Source organism: Gastrolobium bilobum, unplaced genomic scaffold (assembly GCF_033153095.1).
Source record: "Gastrolobium bilobum isolate Gb01-03AN ecotype WA unplaced genomic scaffold, APGP_CSIRO_Gbil_v1 utg3962, whole genome shotgun sequence".
NCBI classification, from domain to species: domain Eukaryota; kingdom Viridiplantae; phylum Streptophyta; class Magnoliopsida; order Fabales; family Fabaceae; genus Gastrolobium; species Gastrolobium bilobum.
Genome location: NW_026898858.1, coordinates 1 through 24145, shown reverse-complemented (window position 1 = coordinate 24145; position 24145 = coordinate 1). Strand labels below are relative to the sequence as shown.

Sequence of the window (24145 nt, the reverse complement as noted above, 5' to 3'; positions counted from 1 at the left end):
GCTGGTTATGCATGCTGCTTTATGCTTTTAGCTTCAGTTTATGATTGTATATCATCTTGTTGTTTACGCTGTTGATTTGGTGAGCATGGGGATTGTCCACGACACATAGTATTGTTTATGTCTTGAGTCTTTTGGGAGTTGTAATAATGTATTAGGATATTGTCGTCTTTTGGGAGTTGTAATAATGTATCAGGATATTGTCCGGATTACGAGATGTAATGTCGTGATTTAGATACACACTTTATTTATATATTGAGGTATTTCAGTAGATGTCTTATTGCAATTTACATACAGGCGATATTTTATGAAATTGATTAAGTAATCAACTTGGCTAAGTTTAATGATGTCATAATTGAAAAGAAAAAGAATATTCCGCAATTTTAATTAAGCGCAGCTTAATACGATGTAATGTTAACAAACCGGGTATACACGGGGTGTTACAATCCCCTTGCTGCAGCATTCACCAAGGTTCTTATGCTCGACGTCATTCCTTGGAAGAAGATATGTCCCTTCACCCAAGCTTCCATGCCATCTTGGGGACACTTTCAGAGCTATCCTTTGAATCTTTCCCATGCTTCGTACAAGGATTCACTTTCTTTTTGTTCAAAAGCAGTAATTTATGCTTTGAGCCTTGCTATCTTTGAAGCTGAGAAGAATCTGGGCAAGAACTTGGTCGCCAAATCATCCCAGTTGGTTATGCTTACTTGAGGCAGTGACCGCAACTATCCTCTTTCTTCTTCCTTCAGTGAGCATAGGAAGAGTCTGAGCAAGATGGCGTCACGTGAGACTCCATTCATCTTCAACGTATCACAATAGAGCAAGAAATTCTCTAGGTGACTGTAGGGGTCTTCGGTGCTTCCTTCGGCGAACTGATATTTTTGAATCAGTTGCAGCAGTGCTGGCTTGATTAAAAATTTTGAAGTACGTTGTTGTCAGCCATCGTTTCTTCCTTTGGTTCTGTTGAACTTGATGCTTCTTTTGCTTTTCTTTCTTTTGCGCTTTTTTGAGTTTTGTGGCTGTCTTTTCTATCTCAGGATCAAACTGCAAGGATCGTGGGTTAACAGTACCTCGCATAAACTAAGAGTAAAAGATTATGCAGAAAAACAGAAACTGCAGAAAATAGAAAACAGAAAATAACGAATGCAGAATATGCAGAAAAAGTAATGCATAAACTATTTTTTTTTCAAAATATAAAAATAAAAATAAATAAATAAATAAATTAATTAAAAAAATTAAAAAAATTAAAAAATTAAAATTAAAATTAAAAATAAAAAAAAGTAAAAAAAAATTAATGCAGAATTTAATTGATGCAGAAATTTAAAACGTTCAATGTAAACAGTTTTTAGTTACTTCTAATGTTGAAGGATTTAATCCCAGACAATGGCGCCAAAAACTTGTTGCGACTTCGGCAAGTGCACCGGTCGTAAAAGTAATAAAGTGTACTGAGTACGAGATCGTTCCCACGAGGATCGGATTTTCAAGCACTAGTTCGCTAACTGCGGTTTAGTTGGACAATCAAGAATAAGATGAAGAGAATTGTAATTGAAGAATTTAAAATTAAAAACAAGCAATAACATGCAATTAAAAATTCAGAAATAAAAAGAAACAATTAAAAAGATGGTGATTGATTACGAATTAAAACAAGCGTAGTTAGGGTTTCAACTTTCTCCCATATCCTCATTATGTTATGAATTAAACAGTCAAGAACATTTTCTTAATATAATGCTAATCAATTCTTTCTAAGTTAATTAGGGCTCAATTCCTTGTTACCCTAAATCTATGTGATCTTGAAAGAACTCTAGTTCCCCGATTATTCCCCAACAAAACATGCATTAAGATCAAGAATTTTAAAGATTGCACAATTGCCCTATGTCTATCCCTAGATCACAAGGATTGTGATAAATTTATCAATTCAGGGTTCATGCACCAACATCTCTATTGTTATACAATTCCCCAAGCATAAACGATTCAATTGGGTTCCATCTACCCCTAACTACATAAAAGTTTAGCCTAGCATACTGAATTCAAAAACAATAGTAAAGAAAAGAGAACCCCAAGCCTCCATTGGTGTGATGTTGACTTGGTTCCTCAGTGTTCCAGCGCTACGCAAAAGGATTCCTCCTTCAGGTCTCTATGTGATTCTCTGGACTTGTTGATTGGTTTTGACCCTCAGCTCCCTTTTTATAACCATTAAAGCCATATCTTTTTAATTCTCCATCCAATCTCCCCATAAATCTCTATCAATAAATCAAGATTGATTTCGTTCCGCTTTTATTTAGAATATTACAAATCTATATCAATTAGCAAATCAAATCAAATCTTGGGCTGACTGGGTTCGTATTTGGGCGCTTGAGCACGCTACAGGCACTTGAGCGCGCTCTTGTGCATAAATTTAGGAATTCTGTCTGTCCAAACGCGCTCGAGCGGCCATATGGGCGCTCGAGCGTGCTCCTTGATGGTGAAGTCTTGTAGTCTTGGGCGCTTGAGCATGCTGTTAGGCGGTTGAACGCCCTGGATTGCTCAATTTAGTTGATTTTCCTGCCTGGACGCGCTCGAGCGTCCATTCTGTGCGCTTGAGCGTGCTCTTTTCACCCTTGACTTGTACTATTTTGGCTTTCTTAGGTTCATTTTGAGCTGCAACTCTTTGTCATAATTTTTTCATCACTTCATAGCACCAACAAGTGTGATTTTACGTTCAAAAAGCAAAGAAAATCAAAACGTTAGCTCAAATTCTTAACTTAAGATTTATATGTTGTAAAACCTTGAATTCCATGAAATCTATAATATATTTCTCATATAATTTGGCCTAAAAATATGGTAAACCAAAGGTTTATCAGCCTCACATCAAAAAGTAATGCAGTAATGGAGGCCGAGTACTAAAAACATTATCCTTGATTGTCAATTTACTAACAATATTGGGTTGATTGACAATTTTAATCCTCTTTTAAAAGTAATTTATTATTTTATTCATTTCTTAAACAATAATATATCAAATATGTTTCTCTTCTTAAACTATATATCAATATGCTCTTATTTGATCAAACTCAAGTCCCTGGTAAGTCATTTACTCGAATGAATGACTTATTTACTCGAGTTAGTGTTGGTCAAATTTTAATCAAAAAGAAATAGATTTATGTATAGTTTGTGAATGTACCACCTCGTAGTACTTCGACATGGTAACATTACATACGATAATAAGTGTAGTAACAATCATAGCAGTTCACTTGAAAATACAGCTAAACTTTTTCTTTTTAACGTTACAAGTTCCATTTAAAATCATTATTGTAATTAAATAAACCCAAAACTGTAATTATAACACAGTGTAACTGCAGAATATTTAAACCTAGCTTCAACATATCATACAAGTCCTTTTAGACACTACCATGAAGTGCCCATACATTACATGGCTTCATTTCACATTTTCAGCAATTTATGATGCTCGCTGAGCTCCTCGCTTCAGCAAACCCCTCAGCGAGCAGATCACATTTCCTCACTGCACTGCTCGCTCAAGCGAGCACTGCAGCGAGCAATTTAATTTCCCAGGTAGTAGCTACTGCTCAGGTGCTCTGTTTCTTCATTGTCTCTCTCGCTGAAGCGAACATGAGAGCGAGCGTTCCTCTACTTTCATTTAAATCTCAAGGGTTTTCTTGCAACCCAATCCACTGCTCACTGAACTTTCTCTCTCAACCTAGCATGTCAATGAGCAATGCCTTGCTCAAACAGTGGCTCTTGTCTCAAGTTTAACTAGGTAGCTGGCCTCCTCGCTTAAGCAAGCATATAATGACCCTATTTGATAAATTTTAATTAGAGATTTAATTTAAGGATTTAAATGTCATAATTCGATTCAGATTTTGATTTCGAGTGTTTTGACTGTAATCATGACTAGGTCATGAACAGTTTATTTTGTCGGATATTCTGCAGTGTTGTGAATCAATCAGTAGAGCTTAGAATGAGCAAATGAGTTTAGAGACCTAATTTGGTAATTCTGATGCCAAATATGAGTTCAGAACAAAAAATTGTATAATCTGGCACTTTTCGTGAAAATCTCGTGTATAGTGTTTTCTGTCAGATATTTTGTACCGTTGTTTAAACAACCGGTAGAGTCCAGAAAAAAAGAAAAAAAATAATGAAAATAAGTTCATAAAAATAAATAAAAAAATTATCGTAGCTTAAGTTTGTTTCGGGTAAATTTAAGTGAAATTAAATGAGAGAAAAATAACCGGTAAAAGATTACATACCATTATAAACTTAAGTTTCTTCCTAAGTTACTATTCACATCATCACCCACCTCGTTGTTGCGAATTCGGCAAGTATACCGTTCGTTTCAAGTAATAAAAGAGATAAGTAAGATATCGTTCTCTCGAGGATTAATGCACCAAGTATTAATTTAACTATTCCCCTTAAGTTGGAAAAGAAAATTGGTTTGATTGTGAAAGAGATTGATTGTTGTAATTTTAAAAATAGAATTTTAAAAACAATAATATTTAAAAGCCTGCAAGAGTATCAAGAACGTCAAAAAAATATGAGAGTGATTAAAAATTATAAAAAGACTGTAGCCAGGATGCACTTCACCTCTGATCCTCCCTTATATTCCTATATTATATTTTATAATTAATTAATTTGTTAGCTCAAACAATTCATCATTTCCCTATAAAATAGTTGGACCCTAATGTCTTAGTGATTTTAACCCTTTAACCCAATTAGAATCCTAGTGTCCTAGTAATTCCTCTTGAATTAAGCATTAAGCAAATGAATTAAAAGTCTGCAATCTATGTAAGCCTATGTTTAGGTCATGCACAAATTGTTATTCTACCCTTGTCCAAATTAAAATCTCAATATGTCTATTGTGAATCCTAACCCTCAAAGCCCTATAATTAGAGTGATCAGTTCTAATAAGGATATGGAAAAATTAACGTAGGCAGAATAAAACTAACTAAACTAACTAACTTATAAAAACAATATAGAAAATAAAAAGAATTCACATTGGGTCCATGATCCCAACTACAAAAAAAAATTAGCCAGACATATTCATGTCTGACTTAAACAAATTAAAAGAATAAAAACTGTTCATGAAAGCAAAAAAGAAGAAGATGAAGATGAAGGATCAATGGTCTTCAGTCTTCAACTTCGATAGAATCCTGATCTCCAGCGTGAGTCTTCAAGAATTCTCTCAATTCTCTGTTCTCACAATTCTCTCTAGCCAAAGATGGTTTGTCTCTGAGGTCTGAGTCTCTATTTATAGAGTTTGTGCCCTTGCTTAGAAATCTTGATCATATCTTCATCGTATATCTTGGATCCAATCTCTTCTGATACAGCCTGAGATAAGTTTAAGAATTATCATGCACCTCCCGCGCTACTAGTGCCAGGTTGGCGCTGATAGCGTGGGAGTGTTGTTTAGAATACTGCAGCTTCACGCTACTAGCATGATTCCCGCGCTGATAGCGCGGTTGGCAAAATTGGCTGGCGCTGCTAGCTCCAGTGCCACACTAGTAGTGTGGTGGTTCTGTCTTGAAAAGTAATGTTGGCGCTGACAGCGCCATACCCGCGCCAATAGTGCGGGGCTTCAGACTTGTGCTTCTAATTGGGCTTCTTTCTGGTCCATTTTCCTACAAAATTGTAAGAAAATCAGTGACAAGCTATATGATTGGGATTTATCAATTTAATAGCAATTCTAGCCCTTTTTATTCAAGATTGATCAAGATTCTTTCTCTTTTTGGCTTAAAATCATTGATATGCTGGATGCATATCACTTGTCTCTCTCTCTCTCTCTCTTGACAGCACCCTTCTCCACAGAAGCTTTGCTTCAAGCTTTTCTTTCCTTGATTTCTCACTCATTTAGCAACCAAAACACAAAGTGTCATACATGAAAGTTTAAGTAGAAATTGTTGTGAATCCATTCCACCCATTTGTTTGGGCTGAAAAGGCTTGTGTGAGGAGCTCTCTCCTTCTCAAATTTTGATTACTATTCATCCTAGAGAGATAAATTGATTTTTGGGTGCAACCAAGCTTGGGTTTTGTTCTCCAAGCCTTGTATAGGTGATTTGAGGTAAGAGATCCTTAATCCAATGGTTTAAATGTCATGATTTAAGTTTTGAATATTATGAGCACTGTTGTGGAATGTTATTGAGTTTAAAAATTGAAATTTATGATGGATTAGTGTCGTTAATGAAGTTAAGATGTGAAATAAGCATGAACATGTGTTTGAAATTTTAAAAAAAATCCCTTGGACCACTATGTAGGGTTCGGCCATATTGGGCCTTTTGGGGTTTGGTGTGCAAAAATTTAAATTGCATAATTTGTGAAGGTTATATGTATGTGGAAGTGTGAATTGAGTGGTTTAATGGAAAGTACAAAGAAAAGAACTCTATGAGAAACTCCCCTTTGGATTCGGCCTTGTGAAGGAAAAATAGGTAAAGTTTAGGCTTAAATTGTTATATTAATATATGAGTAACTAGGGGTCAAGTATGGGTTCTAGGAACCAATGGTTGTGTAAAAAGAATTAATGAAAATCCATTGTTTCCTTTGTTATTGGCTTCGGCCATTTTTTGATTTTAGGGCTAGAAATTGTTAAAAATTGTAAAACATTTTAGAAGCTTGGTTGGGTCCTTCAAGGACCCTAGATAAATATAAACCAAGGTGATTGCTTGTTGTGTGAGTAATCATCCTTAACTGGTTTAATAAGAGAGCTTAAAGAAATTACAGTCTTGACTTGTGAATTGGCATAGGATTGGCATACATGTAAAGAAATGAAAGTAAATAATAAAGGATATGTCTTGTAATTACATGGCATTATAGAATTTTATTGAGTTTTGATTTGGATTCTTTCACTAGGTGTGCATATGGACTGTGAGCATTTGGATTCCTTTGGAGCAAGATAAGTAGCTTGTTCTTCAAGTAAGCAAATTGTAAAGCACCAAGAGGTACGCTCTATGTTTAAGGAGTCTTTTACTGTTTGTGTGTTCCACCATGGTTAGTGGACGATGGTTGGATACATTCATATAGAGCTATTTGATAATATGAATGTTTTGTTCTGATGTGATTTTTGTAATGATCTCTGGCCATTGATTGTATGTGCATTGATGTCTGCTTGGGGTACTCCCTCGGGACTGACTGTGTGCGCCTCTGATATGTTTTCCCTTGGGAACATGTGCTTTAATTTTCACTTGGGGTCCTCTCTTGGGAATGACTGCATACGCCTCTGATAAGATATATATATATATATATATATATATATATATATGCTTTGTTCAATTATGATATCTGTTATATGATGCCTTGTATACTCTGTATCTGACTTTCATGCAGGAGTGGGCCCAGGGGTATAAAGAATTCTCTATAAACCTGGAGCTTATTGAGATTTGTTATCTCACTCCATTTGGGGACATCATTTTAGATGTACAGATTGTCGGTGAGCCTACACGGGGCAAGGATATGACCAATGGATAGAGTGCTTCTCGGACTAGATTTTTGGGAAGTAATATGCTACCATTATTTTGAGGATTGTCTATGGTTTCAGTATTTAGTTATTTTTACGATCATGATGTCTGATCCATTCTTGTATATGTTTTGTACATGTCTTTCAGTTTGATGCATGTACAATTCTGTATCCAGGCATGTTTATATTATGATGTAATATTCAGTTATATGATTTCATGTTGGATATGTATGTTGTTAGACATAGTGGCACAAAGCCAAGTTATGCATGCGCCCGTGGATGTGTAGGCCCCAAATTACAAGTATGACATGTTCTATATTTAAAAAATAAAAGTCTTGGCCTTGGCCTGTTAGCCTGTTTAAGCCTATTAAACATTCATTAATTAAAAAAATAACTAGAATAATACTAGTTTATTATTCAAAATTATTAAAATAATAATTTTATTTATTTTATTTAAAATAAATAATATGATATAGGTCGGCCTGTAGGCTTATAGGCCGGATATGTACCAAAAAGCCCATGGGCTATTTTCTAAATAGGTTTTTTTAAAAGTCTAGGCCTATTCTATTTTACTATTTGTAATAGGCCAAGTCTGGCCTAATATAGGCTAGGCCATAGGCCCTTGTATGCCGGACTAATCCATTTACACCCCTAACCACAACCAATGATTTGCTGAAGGGGAACAATTTTTTATTTATATCTATGAAACTGAAAGTGGCTAGACCCTGCATTTAGAAATGCAACACATAAAATGCAACTCTGCCCTGCAATTTAGTTACAATTATCCAAGTTCAAAAGCCATACTAATTTTTTGAATTACAAAGGACTGAAATTGAGACTTATTCCCTAACCCCACATTGCCTTAACATTTATCTAAGCCCATGAATAACACAAAGGATAATACTTATTCATGTGCTACAAGAGCTTTATCTGCATTCTGGAACTTAGCTGCGAACGCTCCTTCATAGAGAGAAAAATGATTTTTTCCATCACTATCAGTATATATACCAACATCTTCACAAGATGAGGTGTTGGTAGCACTACCGAAAACAAACTTGTAACCCAAATCATACTCCTTAATTTAGAAACTTCCCCTCTTAATTTGATGACTTGGGTAATCTTCAGCACTATCAATGGCTACATACCACACTTTGGCTAATTCATCCATGACAAGCATCCAAGTGGCTGAATTATTAGTAAACTTGATGCTTACATTCTCATCTGTAAGAATGATCATTGTTCCTTGAGAGTTTGAAATTGATTCTGACAAGCCAATACAATTCTTTGAGGAAGATTGAACAACAGCAAGATGTAGTAGTCACCATCATTTTCTACCCAGTTACCATCTGTGTCGTGATAAAACCAAGAAGTAGATAAAACTGCTTTTGTAGCTGTACCCATTTGGATGGTGGACGGTGCACTTGTTGCACATGCTCAACTATTCATTTGATGACTCATTGGACGATGGCTTTGTGATATACTCAACAATCTAAACAACAATTACTGAATGGAAATACAGGAAAAGTGATATTATCAACGGCAATTTCGAGTATGCCGGTTACTCTAGAAGAAGGTATTCGCAAGAAGGGAGAAGAAGTTGTTACAACTAATTCGCTATCTTTCCTGGTGGTCCCTATTACTGCTATATAGGAACAGAATTGCAATTGATCAGAAATCCTACGGTGGGCTTGGATATCCCAAGGCCCATTTACGTTATTTACTGGAATGTAATTATCTATATTGGACTTTGCTTATTCAGTCCAATATCCATCTATACCAACTACTCTAGCCACGTGTTGATGTCTGAAAGTCACTTAGCCACTGAGGTGTTTTCCTCTGCCTTTTCTCCTTGCTAAATCTCACACGCGTCCCTGGAGATGTCTCGTTCTCCATCTCTTGGTCAACACTAGTGTTCCCCTCAGCACTGGTAGTACCTTCAATAAGAGGAGGGTTCCTATCAATTCCCCTATCCCTTGAAGACACGATCTTATCCTCAAGATCAAAGTTTGGGAAGGCCTGACAGAACTCGTCGGAGGATACCCAGGTGGCGTCTTCCAAAAAGAGTCCCAACCATTGGACTAACAGTTGCAAAATCTCTTTTTTTCCGTGTTGAAGGGCGTGGGTACGCAGCACCGCTACTGGTGTGGTGATGGGGTGGTTATCCCAACTGATAGGGGGAAGTAGTGTGGCATGAAAGGAAGGGTTTTGACGAAACGGCTTGAGCAGCGAAACGTGGAACACCGGATGAATACAGGACTGCTCCGGTAGATGCAAGCGGTTGGCTACCTGGCCGATGCGTTCAGTGATTGGAAAAGGGCCATAGAAGCGACGACGGAGCTTAGAGAAGCTGTAGTTGTGGATGGAGCGCTGACGGTACGGCTGGAGTTTGACCAGGACCAGATCCCCTACGCCGAACTGAATATCTTGCCGGCTCTTGTCTGCCTGGGCTTTCATCCGCTGGCGAGTCCGATGCAAGGTTTCTCGGAGCTGTCGTATCACTGTATCTCGACGGGTCAACAATTCATCGACAGCCTCTACAGAGGACGCAGTACCTTCATAGGGTGGAATGGTGGGAGGAGGTCTGCCATATACAATCTGAAAAGGGGAAGCCCCAATCGAGGAGTGGTAGGCGGTGTTGTAGGAAAATTCTGCCCAAGGTAAGTAGTGTACCCACTGTTGAGGTGCTTCCATGGTATAACAGCGTAAATACTGTTCTAAACCCCTGTTTGTAACCTCTGTTTGCCCATCTGTCTCAGGGTGATTGTCAGTGCTATAGCAAAGCTTGGTGCCACTCAGACGAGCCAATTCTTCCCAGAATTTGCTAACAAAAATACTATCCCTATCAGAGACTATTGAACGAGGGATTCCGTGTAATCTGCAAATGTTCTCAACGAAAACGGAGGCTATTTTAGTTGCTATGAAATTTGGAGGTAGAGCCATGAAATGTGCGTATTTGGAGAGTCTATCGACTACTACCAACATAGCTGTTTTTCCTTCTGAAATGGGGAGACCTGTGATGAAGTCCTTGGAAAGTTCCTCCCAAATGGCTAGCGGTATAGGGAGAGGTTGGAGTAATTAAGCCGGCTGGTGAGAGGGGTTGATATTTGGTGGCTTGGCAGACTGGGCATGTCTGCACAAATTCCTGGACATCTCCTTTCATGTTGGGCCAATAGTATATAGGAAGAATCTTCTGCAAGGTCTTTTTCACTCCTTTGTGGCCTCCAATCAGGGAAGAATGGAACTCAAGCAATATGACAATACGTAATTCGGACCTTGAGGCTAATGTGATCCTACCTTTGAAAAGTATAAGTCTTTCCCTCACAACGTAATGCTCGTATCCTTCAACTCCACTTTCGATCTTGTCTTTTAACTGGATTAGCTCTGCACTATTTTGAACTTATGTTTTAATTTGTTCAACCAGGTTATGAGTGACCTTTGTGATGGGCATGGCACATGCTTCTGTCGTCGATAAGGCTGACTGCCCTTCTGTTTGTCGAGACAAGGCATTTGCAACCTTGTTTACTGCACCAGGCTAGTACTCAATTGTGTAGTCAAAACTAAGTAGCTTGACCAAGAAACGTTGTTGTTCAGGGGTTTGTACAACCTGCCCCATTATTTCCCTGATACTGTTCTGATCGGTCCGAATAATAAAGGGTCCCCCAAGTAGATACTGCCGCCACTTAGACACCCCTTCTGTAATCGTAAACATTTCCCTCACATAGGTTGAGGCTTGTTGCATTTTTGGATTAAGTTTCTTACTGAAGTAGGCAATTGGCCGATTATCCTGACTCAACACTGCTACTACACCAACTCCAGAAGCATCCGTAGTCACAACAAATTTCTTAGTGAAATCGGGAAGTGGTAATACTGGTGGATTCGATAATACTTTCTTCAGTTCTAGGATGGCATGCTCAGCTCCATCATTCCAAACAAAGGCATCCCTGTGTAATAAGGCTGTCAATGGGGCTGCTATTTGAGAGAAGCCGCAGACAAATTTGCGGTAATACCCTGCCAAGCCCAAAAAGCCGCGCAGTTGTTTAATGGTGGTTGGTTTAATCCACTCCATTATGGCCTTGATTTTCCCCATATCTGGCCGAACCCCTTGTGCATCCACCAAGTGACCCAAGTACTCCACTTCCTCCTTAGCAAAAGCACATTTGGACTTCTTGGAATACAGGTGATTGTGCCGAAGACACTCCATGACCTTCCTTAAGTGCCCTACATGTTCCCATACTGATTTACTGTATATCAGTATGTCGTCAAAGAACACAATGACAAATTTGCGCAGGAACTCCTTTAGAACCGAGTTCATAATTCCCCGAAAGGTTGCAGGGGCATTTGTAAGCCCAAAGGGCATTACCAAAAACTCATAATGTCCTTGATGAGTTCTAAACACTGTTTTGTAAACATCTTCTGGTGCCATGCGGATTTGTTGGTACCCGGAACGTAGATCCATCTTGGAGAAGATCACTGCTCCAGTCAGCTCATCTAACATCTCATCAACAGTAGGGATGGGGAACCGATTTGGGATGGTGACCTGGTTCAAGGCTCGGTAATCCACACAGAACCTCCACGTTCCATCCTTCTTCTTCACCAACAAGAATGGAGACGAAAATGGACTCAAGCTTGGTATAATAACCCCGGTATCTAGCATCTCTTTAACCATCTTTTCAATTTCAGATTTTTGAAAATAGGGATACCTGTAGGGTCTAACATTTACTGCCTTTGTGTCAGGTTAAAGATGGATATGATGGTCCTCTAGTCTTGCTGGGGGCAGCTGCTTGGGTGTGTCAAAAATATCTTCAAACTCCTCCAACACAGGTTGTATGAAGGGCTGAAAGTTCTCTGCAGTATGTGTTTCAGTTGAAGACCGGATTTCCACAGTTTGCAACTGAAAATACGTTGCAACAGCATGCGAATTGTTGAGCCTCCGCAGCTGATGTAATTCGATTGGTTCCACTTGTATTCGGGGTTCACCATGAAACTCGATCATCTTGCATTCTCTTGCAAACTTCAGAACCAACTGATTGTAATTGGTAGTCACATCCCCAAACTCGGATAACCATTGTACCCCTAATACTACCTATGCCCCTAGGATAGGGAGAACAAAAAGGTCCGAAAAAAATTTGTGTCCCTTTAACTCCAATCCAACCTGTTGACAAACTCCCTTACACATAAAACTAGCTCTATTTCCTACTAACACCTTAAATTGAGCAATTGGTTGCACCTCCAACCCCAGAAATTTCACCATCATTTCTTGCACAAAATTATGGGTCGATCCTCCATCCACTAAAACCTGTACAGGAAGCTTGTTGATGGTCTCCTTTAATCTCAATGTGCTGGAAGAATACTGCCCATCCATAGCATGTAAGCTAATGCCAGGTAATTCCTCCCCACCTTTAATCTTCTCATTTGTGACTTCGATTTCCTCCTCCTTGTCATCTTCTTCATCTTCTTGAATAAGCAGTAGAAACATATTCCCTTTGCAGACATGACTCCTGTTGAATTTTTTGTCGCAATAGTAACAGAGCCCCTTCTCCCTCTTCTCCATCATTTCGGCAGCTGACAAACGCTTGATGGGAATGGTGCTCTTTGATACTCCAGTAGGGTTCATTACAGCTTTGGCTGGTGTTGGTAATAGGCCTGTTTGATTGACAATTGCAGGACTATGGTTTGGATTTTTTTGGTACCCATATCAGTTTGTGGTTCGGTCATTCAACTTGTCTTCAACTACCTTTGCCAATTCAATGGCATTTCCCAATGATTCAGGTAAATGTAATCGGACTTCCTTCCGTATCTCTGACTTGAGCCCGTTTTCAAAGTAGCTTTGCAAGGTAATATCATCTATTCCTATGATCTGATTTGAGAGTTGTTCAAACCTCCGCTGATATTCTTCTACTGTGGAGTGCTGTGTTAGCCTCCCTAATTCTCCTCTGAAGTCCCTATACTTGGAAGGACCAAATCATGAGCGCAAGGCTGTTAGGAATGCATCCCATGTGGTTAATCTCTGGCTCCGCTCCAGCCAATGGAACCATTCTTCGGCTGCACCGTCCATTTGAAAGGATGTCAGTGTGAGCTTGTCACCATCGGGTAGGTTGTGGAATCCATAAAATTGCTGAATCTTGTGGATCCAGGGTTCCGGATTACCTCCTGCAAAATGCGGCACTGAGAATTTCACTGACTTGTAAGCATTATTGCCAAAAAAAGGTACTCAATCCTGCTTCATGATTCTATTCACTTTCGCTCTCTGATTTATTTTTTTGGTTCTGATCTAACTTAGCTTCCATTAACGTCAGTTTGAGGTTCATGCTCTGGAGTAATTATCCAAATGCGCTGAACTGTTCTTCATGTCGTGCGAGCTTAGCAACACATTCCTCCATCATGCTTATTTTCACCGTTGAACGAGTTCCTTCCGCCATGTTTGGTGTGGATGTTTCTCTCAATGAACTGCACCAAATTGATAGACTCAACAATCTAAACAACAATTACTGAATGGAAATACTGGAAAAAGTGATATTATCAACGACAATTTCGAGTATGCCGGTTACTCCAGAAGAAGGTATTCGCAAGAAGGGAGAATAAGTTGTTACAACTAATTCACTATCTTTCCTGGTGGTCCCTATTACTGCTATATAGGAACAAAATTGCAATTCATCAGAAATCCTACGGTGGGCTTGGATATCCCAAGGCCCATTTACATTATTTACTGGAATGTAATTATCTATATTGGACTTTGCTTATTCAGCCCAATATCCATCTATACCAACTAATCTAGCCACGTGTTGATGTCTGAAAATCACTTAGCCACTGAGGTGTCTTCCTCTGCCTCTTCTCCTTGCTAAATCTCACACGCGTCCCTGTAGCTGTCTCGTTCTCCATCTCTTGGTCAACACTGGTGTTCCCCTCAGCACTGGTAGTACCCTCAATAAGAGGAGGGTTCCTGTCACTTCGGAGTATAATTTTGCACATGGAATACCATTCCTTTGGAGGCTCAAGCATACTGCAATGCGCATAGGAAATGGATGGAAATGTTCTCATTCCTCTTGCCTATAAATAGGCAGCCATGCCAATGGTTTAAGGCATTACTTCAACAATTCAAATCCCAAAATTTCAAGACATTCCTTGTTTAAGAGTGTGTGTTTAGTATACCCACTTAGAGAGATAAACACCAAGTTTCTTTTGAGTGTTACTTTGAGTGAGGTGAGTTCTCCTAGTATAAGAGAGAGTAATATTGGTCTCTCCTTGTATTTTAGAAAAAGGTTGTAATTTCTTCCACATAGTAAAAATTTTCTTTGATCTTGCCCGTGGTTTTTCCCAAATTGGGATTTACACATAAATTTTTTATGTCACTTCAACTGGCGTACTTGTTGCTATCCTAACCGGTGGAATCAAGATAAAGTTAATTACACCATTAGTGTCTAGGAATGTGAGTGGTTATTTAATTAGTCACCATTGCATAGAACGAAGAGACTCCCACTGGTTTACACTTACTTGGCCAATTGTGTGGTTAGAAGTGTCTTGAGACTCTAGTTCATCTCAACTCTAATTTAGCTGCATGATACTCTGTCACCTAACAGTGGTATAAGAGTTGTTCGGTTACAAGTTACTATTCACACTGTGATACTGTTCACGGTTACTATTCACTGTGAAGTAGTGTGATCCGGTGCAGTTACTATTCAGAGTTATGGCAGCAAAATTTGAGATTGAGAGGTTCAATATGAGTAATTTCTCCCTGTGGAAGTTGAAAATTAAGGCTATCCTGAGGAAGGATAATTGCTTAGCTACAATTGAAGGCAGGCTCGCAGAGATGACCGATAAGAAGTGGAAAGAAATTGATAACAACGCTATTTCCAATTTGTACCTAGCAATGGTGGATTCAGTGTTGTCGAGTGTTGCTGAAAAGAAAACAATGAAGGAAATTTGAGATGTGCTCACCAAATTGTACGAGGTCTAATCACTTCATAATAAAATATTCTTGAATAGGAAACTCTATACTCTTTGAATGAGTGAGTCCACATCTTTAACGGTTCACATCAACAATTTGAACACATTGTTTTCTCAACTTACAGCATTGGATCACAACGTTGAAGAAAGTGAATGTGCTGAGCTTCTACTCCAAAGTCTACCTGATTCATATGATCAGCTCATCATCAACATAAAAAATAAAGGGTTAACAAACAACATGTCATTCAATGATACCGCTGCTCCAATTCTCGAAGAAGAATCTAGACGAAAGAATCAGGAGGACAAATTGGAAAATTCAAAGCAAGCAGAGGCTCTGACGATAACGAGAGGAAGATCAATGGAACGTGGCTTGAGTGGGAGTCAACGTTAGAGTAGCTCAAAGTCAAGAAGAAGGAAGAACGTAAAATGCTACCAATGCGGAAAAAAAGGCACTTCAAGAAAGATTGTTGGAGTAATAAGAAGAGTACAGAGAAGTCTAATAGAGTAAGTACTTCTCAGGGATGTGTTTCTAGTACCTCTGGTGAAGGAGAAATTTTATATAGAGAAGTATCAATTAGTTCTAAAGGCGAAAAGGAGCCCACTGATACTTGGATAGTGGATTCGGGAGCAACATGGAACATAACTCCACGACGAGACTGGTTTTGCACTTATGAACCTATCTCTGAAGGATATATGTTCATGGTAAGTGACCATGCCATAGAGATTGTCGGAATTGGTACTGTCAAGATAAAAATATATGATGGTATTGTTCACACAGTTCAAGGGGTATGACATGTTAAGGGCTTAAAGAAGAATCTAATGTCTATTGGACAATTAGATGACCTCGTGTGCAAGTATTGAAGGAGGGATCTTGAAGGTTGTGAAAGGTTATCTTGTGGTGATAAAAACAGAGAACATCGTATTGAATCTCTACATACGTATGACAGATACATTGCAAGAAGAAGACACATTAGTAGCTTCATCCGGTCAAGAAGAATTAACAACACTATGGCATCTCAAACTAGGCCACATGTCAGAACGAGGCTTGAAGATTCTTGCAGAACGTAATTTTCTTCACGAGCTCAAGTCGATAAACTTACCTTTCTATGAGCACTATGTTACAAGTAAGCAGAGTAGATTAAAGTTTGCTCTTTCAATTGCTAGGAGCATATACATATTAGACTTGGTTCGTTCTGATGCGTGGGAGTCACTAGAATTTCCCCTTGGAGGAGCAAAGTATTTTGTATCATTCATTGATGACTACTCCAGGAGATTATGGGTGTACCTAATCAAGAAGAAGTCAGATGTGTTCCAAACCTTCAAAGACTTAAAAGCAGAAGTAGAACTTGAATCTGGGAGAAAGATCAAGTGCTTGAGGATGAACAACGGAGGAGAATATACACATGGTGAATTTCTTTCATTTTGCAAGCGAAAGGGTATTAAAACAAAAATAGAAAATACAAATACAAAATGATTTTATATGATTGTCTTCTTACTAACATACCAAATATTATAATTCTTTTGTGAGTTTGGAAAATTGACAAATACAAAATTTAATGGAATGAGAAATAAATTTGTGGATGATCTTAGGACGAAATAGAGTAAAACTATTAAAACAATAAAAGGATAGACTCGATCTTTTTTATGTTCCAAATGGTTTTTTTAGTTTTTTTCTATATTTATATATCTTCCCATTCTAATTTACTTTTTCGTCATATTTATAATTTTCTCTTATTTATTTTTATTTATTTATTATTGTTGTTATTTTTTACTTTTTTTCTTTCCTTTCCCTCAATTTTTTCTTTCTTTTTATTTGAGTTTATTAACCAATCACTTTAACTAATTTAGAATAAGGTATTCTTAATATTCAAATCTGATGTCACCCTAAGCGTAAAAATGGATTGGGATTCCCAATTGATATCGTGCCCATGTCATGAATTGGATCCCACTTTAATTACTTATTTGAGATAAGTCGACTCCCGGATATCTCCATAAGTGTCAACACTTTAAGCTAGTTATGTGACTAGTTTTGAGTTGGAACTTAGTCACATTTAAAGCTTATCGTTCCTCCCAAAATATGTATTTGGTAAAATCGAACTCAAATTCTCTCCCTACTCTACTCAGTCTGTATTGCCAACTGAGTTACGTTCATTGGATAAAAAGGTATACTTTCATCAACTATGTTATTACCTCACATTTTTAGCTTTTAAGAAACTCTTTTATCTTACTTTTAGTTCATTAATTTCATTTCCATCCTTTATAATTAATTTTTTTATATCTAAATGTAATGTATCAAAAATCAATGTTATTAAATCTGAACCGATCATCGACTCGGCTAGGGTAGTGAGTCACTAGGTCACTCGTTCAACACAGTGTCACTGGTTGAACCACATGACTCGGATAGATGTATATAAATTTAATTCTATATTCAAAATTTCTTCATAATAGCTTATATCTATTCAGAATTATTCAAAATTATGTCTGTCAACAAATGTGTGAATTAGTTTGAGAAACAAGGCATTGGCATGAAAGAGGATATCCTCATCTTTAACCGGTCTCCTCCTCAAATAGTCAGTTCATTCCATTGGACATTTATTTGTTTTTCATAACTATATATAAATATATATATTTAAATTTTCACATCACATCGATAAGAATTTGCGTTTTACCTATTTCATGTGATTGCATAATTTTCCAATGTATGGGTTAGAAACCTAAAATAAGAGAATAGACTGATAAAAAAAAGTGCATAGGAAGAAAAATCAAATATGTCTGAATAAAACTTAGTATACTAGGCCAGTCTGAAAGGCTCTAAGAACGAGCTTTTGAATTAGAGTATGGGGCCATTTTATTAAACGAACTTTTATACAAGCCAAAACATGGTTCCAACATTCAATTTTAGATATGTAAACTCAGGCCTTCACGAGTCAGGTTAAAGCCCCTGAAAGGCCTCTGATTTGTTTACTACCCCAAGAGACAACCAACACTAGTGTTGATAGCGAAAATTCATGAGTCAGGAATTTTCTCACACACATCAAGAATTAATAAATTTATAATCAGCATTTACCAAAAAATATAATAAAATGAATTTATAATTAGCAAATTTTATGGTTTTGATAAAGTATACTTGGGAAATTTCTTAGAAGACCTAACAACTTAAGGTCTTTCCACTAGTGTCATTTTCCTTTTTGATGTGATACACCTGTGTAATTTTCTAGCTTACAAAATGGGTTGAAAGACTTAGAATAAAATACAGAGACGGCTTCTTCCTGCATTATTGTGGATGAAACCTTACCACGAAAACTGAGTACATACGATTACAGTTTTGGTGAGATGTAGATTTTAAAAATAATTCTCATATGGATAAATTCAACAATAAATTTTCAAAAATTAAAGAATTTGTAAATATAATTACATATTTAGTTAAAATTTATTAGGCACCACTGTTTTTCAAATTGAGAAAAATTAGAGAAAATTGAAATCTGATAATTTTAAATGGGTTAAACTCTAATCTTACACAAAGAATGATAGAAATTTGATCATGTACATTTTTCATACATCTACTTTAAGATAGTTATTTTGAAATTAACTGTATAAGTCATATCATTTTTTAAATATTTTGAAATTTGATCATGGAGAAAAGCTATAAGTATGGTGGAGGGTTAGACCCGCTGTTATTCCTATGTTCCAGATGGTCCCTTTTTAGTCTTTTTCCCTTTTTTTCCCCCACTTCTTCTTGTCCCTTTCTTTTTTACTTTTATTTATTTATATATATATATATTGTTATTTTATTTTATCTTATTTTATATTTTTATTTTATTTGTTTATTTTTATTTATTTATTTTTGGGTTTTTTACTTTTTTACTTTTTTTTATTTTTTTATTTTTTTATTTTTTTTTCAACTTTTTTCAACCGTTTTGTATCTTTCACGTGGGTTCATCTACCACCGACCCCAATTAATTTGGGATAAAGGTGTTGTTGATGTTGATGTGAATCTACTTCTTAAACCAAAAGAAATAGGCAATAACGAGAAAATATACTAAAACCTTAAAGGTTGAATTAAAATAATTATAGATTTTGGGCTTACTCGATATATATATATATAGGGCGTTATATATATATATATATATATATATATATATATATATATACTTTCCTGCAAAAGTAGATAATGTTTTTCCATATATATATATATATATATATATATATATATATTTTGGTAAACTATCGATATACTTTTAATTGTGGGATCAAGACGTTGCAGTTCTTTAATAAAATACAATTTTTTTTTTTTTTGTTACTTTTTCTTTTGGACTATTTGGATAGTTAAATTTAAGTTATTGCTGTTGCATTCTTAGACTTAACTTTGTATATTTGCAAATTTTGTTTCCCTTTATACTTTTGAAGTAATACACTTATGATATGATGGATATATAGTTGTGTGATACATTTCTACAAAAGACTATATAACAACTTCATGTCTTTGCACTAGTTTCATTTTCATATCTGATATTGCACTTTATTTTCTACCTTGTTAGTTAGAAAAATGAGAAGAAAACAAGCATCGATGTCAATATGAAACAGTACATGTTATTTCTTGGTTTTGGAGTAATTATGGTTTGATTTAAATTATATTTGTGTAGAAAATTTCTTCGAAGACCTGACGACTTAAAGTCTTGGCACTACTTGCCATCCCTGTATGTATTATTTTCCTTCTTGACGTTATTGACCTGCCGAGTAATTTTCTACCTTACAAAATGGATTGGAAGACTTAGAATAAAATAATTATACAGGTCTATTGCTGCAAAAAGCCATCCCTGCATTAAGGTAGATGTGACCTTACCATATAACTAAATGATTTAAATATTTTTGAAATACTGTTAATTATAAAGTAAAATACAAAATTACTTCATAGAAAAAACTTGTTTGATATATATCTCTGTGAGAAAGGAAGAATTCGAAAATGGATATTACAAATTAAAAAAATTAGAATAAAAAAGATTACCTATTAATTTCCAACGAATACAACGTAGAGTTTTACTGTACAGCTGAGTAGAATAAATAGCCCTTGGTACGGCTGGATAGTTCAGGATGCGTTTATTTTGTATTATTATAATTTCCTTTATATTTTCTTTGCTTATTATTAATTAAAATTAATAACCGAAGTAAAAATATTATTTTTTCTTAATTTATAAAAGTATTCATTTATCTACTCCTAACAAATTATTATTTTGGGAAAATTAGTTGTGTTATATAGCATCAGAACCTATGATCAAGTGTTTTAGAGTTCCATCCTTGCCCTTCCAATTTATCAAATAAAAAAAAAATGAATTCGAGCACAAAGTAAATAAATAAAAAAGTCTTTTAAGCTTTTAAAAGAATTGATTATCAGACAAAATCCGTGTGACACCACGCAGATTTTGAATTTGAATCTCTTATATATATATATATATATATATATATATATATATATATATATAGGGTTAGGATCATTTTACACCAGTGTAAGTTACACTCTCAATCTTGTCCACTGATCTCACTTATATCTAAGGCTCAAATTTTTTAGTAACGTGAGCCATTGGATATAAGTGGATCAATGGTCAAGATTGAGTGTAAGACTTGTAACTCTTACACCGGTGTAAGAATATCTTGCCCCATACATATATATATATATATATCATGCTGTTGAGTTTTGAATCTTGACATCTAAAGAGTTGTTATTGCAGTGAATATACATAATGAGGAGCAGTTACTTTCTTAAAATGTTTTATGCGTTGCTGCTACTGCTTTTATTGCATACCTCAAGTTCTACTCTCGGATTCAACTTGACTAGTAAAATTAGTGAACAAGTAAATTGCATTGAGAGGGAAAGACAAGCACTCCTCAACTTCATACAAGGCCTCCATGATCCCTATGGCATGCTGTCTACATGGAGAGGGGGAGATTGTTGCAAATGGAGAGGTATTGAATGCAACAATGAAACAGGTCATGTACTTATGCTTGATCTTCGTGGTCACGATACACAATATTTGAGAGGTGCAATCAATATCACTCCATTGATTGACTTGCACTATTTCGAATATTTGGACCTCAGCGATAATGAATTTTTTCAGAGTCACATCCCAGAACTCATGGGCTCCTTCGCCAAGTTAAGATATCTCAATCTCTCTTATGCTGCATTTGGTGGGAGGATTCCTTATCAGCTTGGAAATCTCTCACAACTTCAATATCTTGGTCTTGGAGGAAATTATCTTTCTGGAGTAATACCTTTGCAGATTGGGAATCTCTCAAAACTTCAGTATCTTGATCTTGGAGGAAATTCATTTTCTGGAGCAATCCCTTTTCAAATTGGGAATCTTCATATGTTGAATACTCTTAGGCTCGGTGGAGATTTTGATGTCAAAACTAAGGATGCAGAGTGGTTGTCTAATTTGCATTCCTTAACAATTCTTGAGTTGAGGTCATTTCCTAATCTTGTCTCTTCTCATCACTGGCTTCAAACCATCAGTACGCTTATTCCAAACTTAAGAGAGTTAAGGCTAATTGCTTGTAGTCTTTTAGATAATGATATTCGATCTTTGTTTCATTCTCATTCTAACTTTTCCACTTCTCTCACCATCCTTGATCTCTCTTTCAATATGCTGACATCGTCAACATTTCAATTGTCAAACATTAGCCTTAATCTTGAGGAGCTTTATCTTTCTCATAATGATTTTCGTTCATCAGCTCCTCTCTATCCAGACTTCCCTTCTCTCCTGATCCTTGACCTCTCTTATAATAATCTGACATCATCAATGCTTCAAGATGACTTCAACTTCAGCTCCAAACTTCAACGGCTTTCTCTACAAAATTGTAGTCTTTTGGATAGAAGTTTTCTTGTACCACCTGCCTTTAATATGAACTTTTCATCTTCTCTTGTCTCCCTTGATCTTTCTAATAACTTGCTGACTTCATCGACTATATTCCGTTGGCTTTTTAACTTCACCACCAATCTTCATACAGTTGACCTTCAAGGGAACTTCTTAGAAGGTCCCATTCCAGAAGAATTTGGGAAAGTTATGAATTCTCTTGAATATCTTTCCCTCCCCTACAACAAACTGCAAGGAGAGATTCCAACTTTATTTGGGAATATGTGCACCTTACAGACATTAGACCTCTCATATAACAACTTGAGTGGGGATCTTTCCAGCTTCATACAGAATTCTTCATGGTGCAATAGACACATATTGCAGAGCTTGGATTTATCTTATAACCGAATTACTGGCATGATCCCTAAAAGCATCGGATTACTATCTGAGTTGGAAGATCTGTACTTGGGGGGGAATTCTTTGGAGGGTGACGTCACTGAATCGCATCTCTCTAATTTTTTCAAATTAAGGGTCTTGGAATTATCATCCAACTCACTATCTCTAAAATTTGAGTCTAGCTGGGTTCTTGCATCTTGCAAGTTGGGTCCGAGTTTTCCTAGTTGGCTCCAAACTCAGAGTTCCATAATCTATCTGGATATTTCTGATGCTGGGATTAATGACTCTGTACCGGAATGGCTTTGGTACAACTCACAATATATTGATTGGATGAATATGTCTCATAACAATCTCATGGGTGCAATTCCAAATTTACCATTCAAGCTTCCTCTTAAACCGTCTATACTTTTGAATTCAAACCAATTTGGGGGTGCAATTCCGTCTTTTCTGCTACAAGCTTCAGACCTTATGCTTTCCCAAAATAAGTTTTCAGATTTATTTTCATTCTTGTGTGACAAAAGTGAAACTGCAAACTTGGCCACTTTAGATTTATCAATCAATAAACTAAAGGGACAACTGCCAGATTGTTGGAAATCTGTAAACTCATTATTGTTTCTTGATTTAAGCAATAATAACTTGTCAGGGAGGATTCCACCGTCTATGGGCACACTTGTTAAATTGGAAGCTTTGGTTTTACGAAACAACAGTTTAATGGGTGAAAATTTGTTGTTCGGTCCAATACCATCATGGATAGGAGAAAATATGCAGCAATTGATCATCTTGACCATGCGAGGTAATGACTTCTCTGGAAATCTACCTATTCATCTATGTAATTTAAGGCGTATTCAACTGTTGGATCTTTCAAGGAATAACTTATCTAAAGGAATTCCAACATGCTTTAAGAATTTCACTGCAATGTCTGAAAAGAGCATTAACTCAACTGAAACTCGGAGTCATATATATTCGGACAACAGTACATTGTCTGAAATTTATGGTTTATTCTATCCCGGTGATGATTATACCCTTTACATAACGTTGATGTGGAAAGGTGAGGAATATGGGTTCAAGAATCCAGAGTTTCTTCTTAAGAGCATTGATCTGTCAAGTAACAATTTAACAGGTGAAATACCAAAAGAGGTTGGATATTTGCTTGGCTTAGTTTCTTTGAATTTATCAAGAAACAATTTGAGTGGGGAAATCCCTCCAGAGATTGGGAATTTGAGTTTTCTAGATTTTCTAGACTTATCAAGAAATCATTTTTGGGGAAAAATTCCTTCTACTCTTTCCAAAATTGATCGTCTTGCAAAGCTAGATTTATCAAACAACTCTCTCTCTGGAAGAATTCCATTTGGAAGACAATTGCAGACTTTTGATGACTCTAGTTTTGAAGGAAATCTGAATCTTTGTGGTGAACAACTTAACAAAACCTGTCCTCAAGATGAGACAAAGGGAAAGCCTCAAGGATCCGCAATTCATGGTGAAAATGACAATTCAGCTTTCTATGAAGCGTTATACATGAGCA

General features: G+C 36.5%; 1 protein-coding gene and 1 non-coding gene across 2 annotated transcripts; both read left to right on the top strand.

Annotated features, from left to right (window-relative positions):
• The first annotated feature begins 525 nt into the window (after positions 1-525).
• On the top strand, positions 526-632 carry LOC133284741 (small nucleolar RNA R71). The gene has a single exon (XR_009747936.1). It is a non-coding gene; the product is annotated as a small nucleolar RNA R71 (small nucleolar RNA).
• A 20472-nt stretch (positions 633-21104) lies between these two features.
• On the top strand, positions 21105-24141 carry LOC133284740 (receptor-like protein EIX2; the record flags this gene model as incomplete). The annotated part of the gene is made up of 1 exon (XM_061481809.1): positions 21105-24141. A coding segment is annotated over exon 1 (3024 nt), but the record flags the coding sequence as incomplete, so codon positions are not given.
• Between the last annotated feature and the right edge of the window lie 4 nt (positions 24142-24145).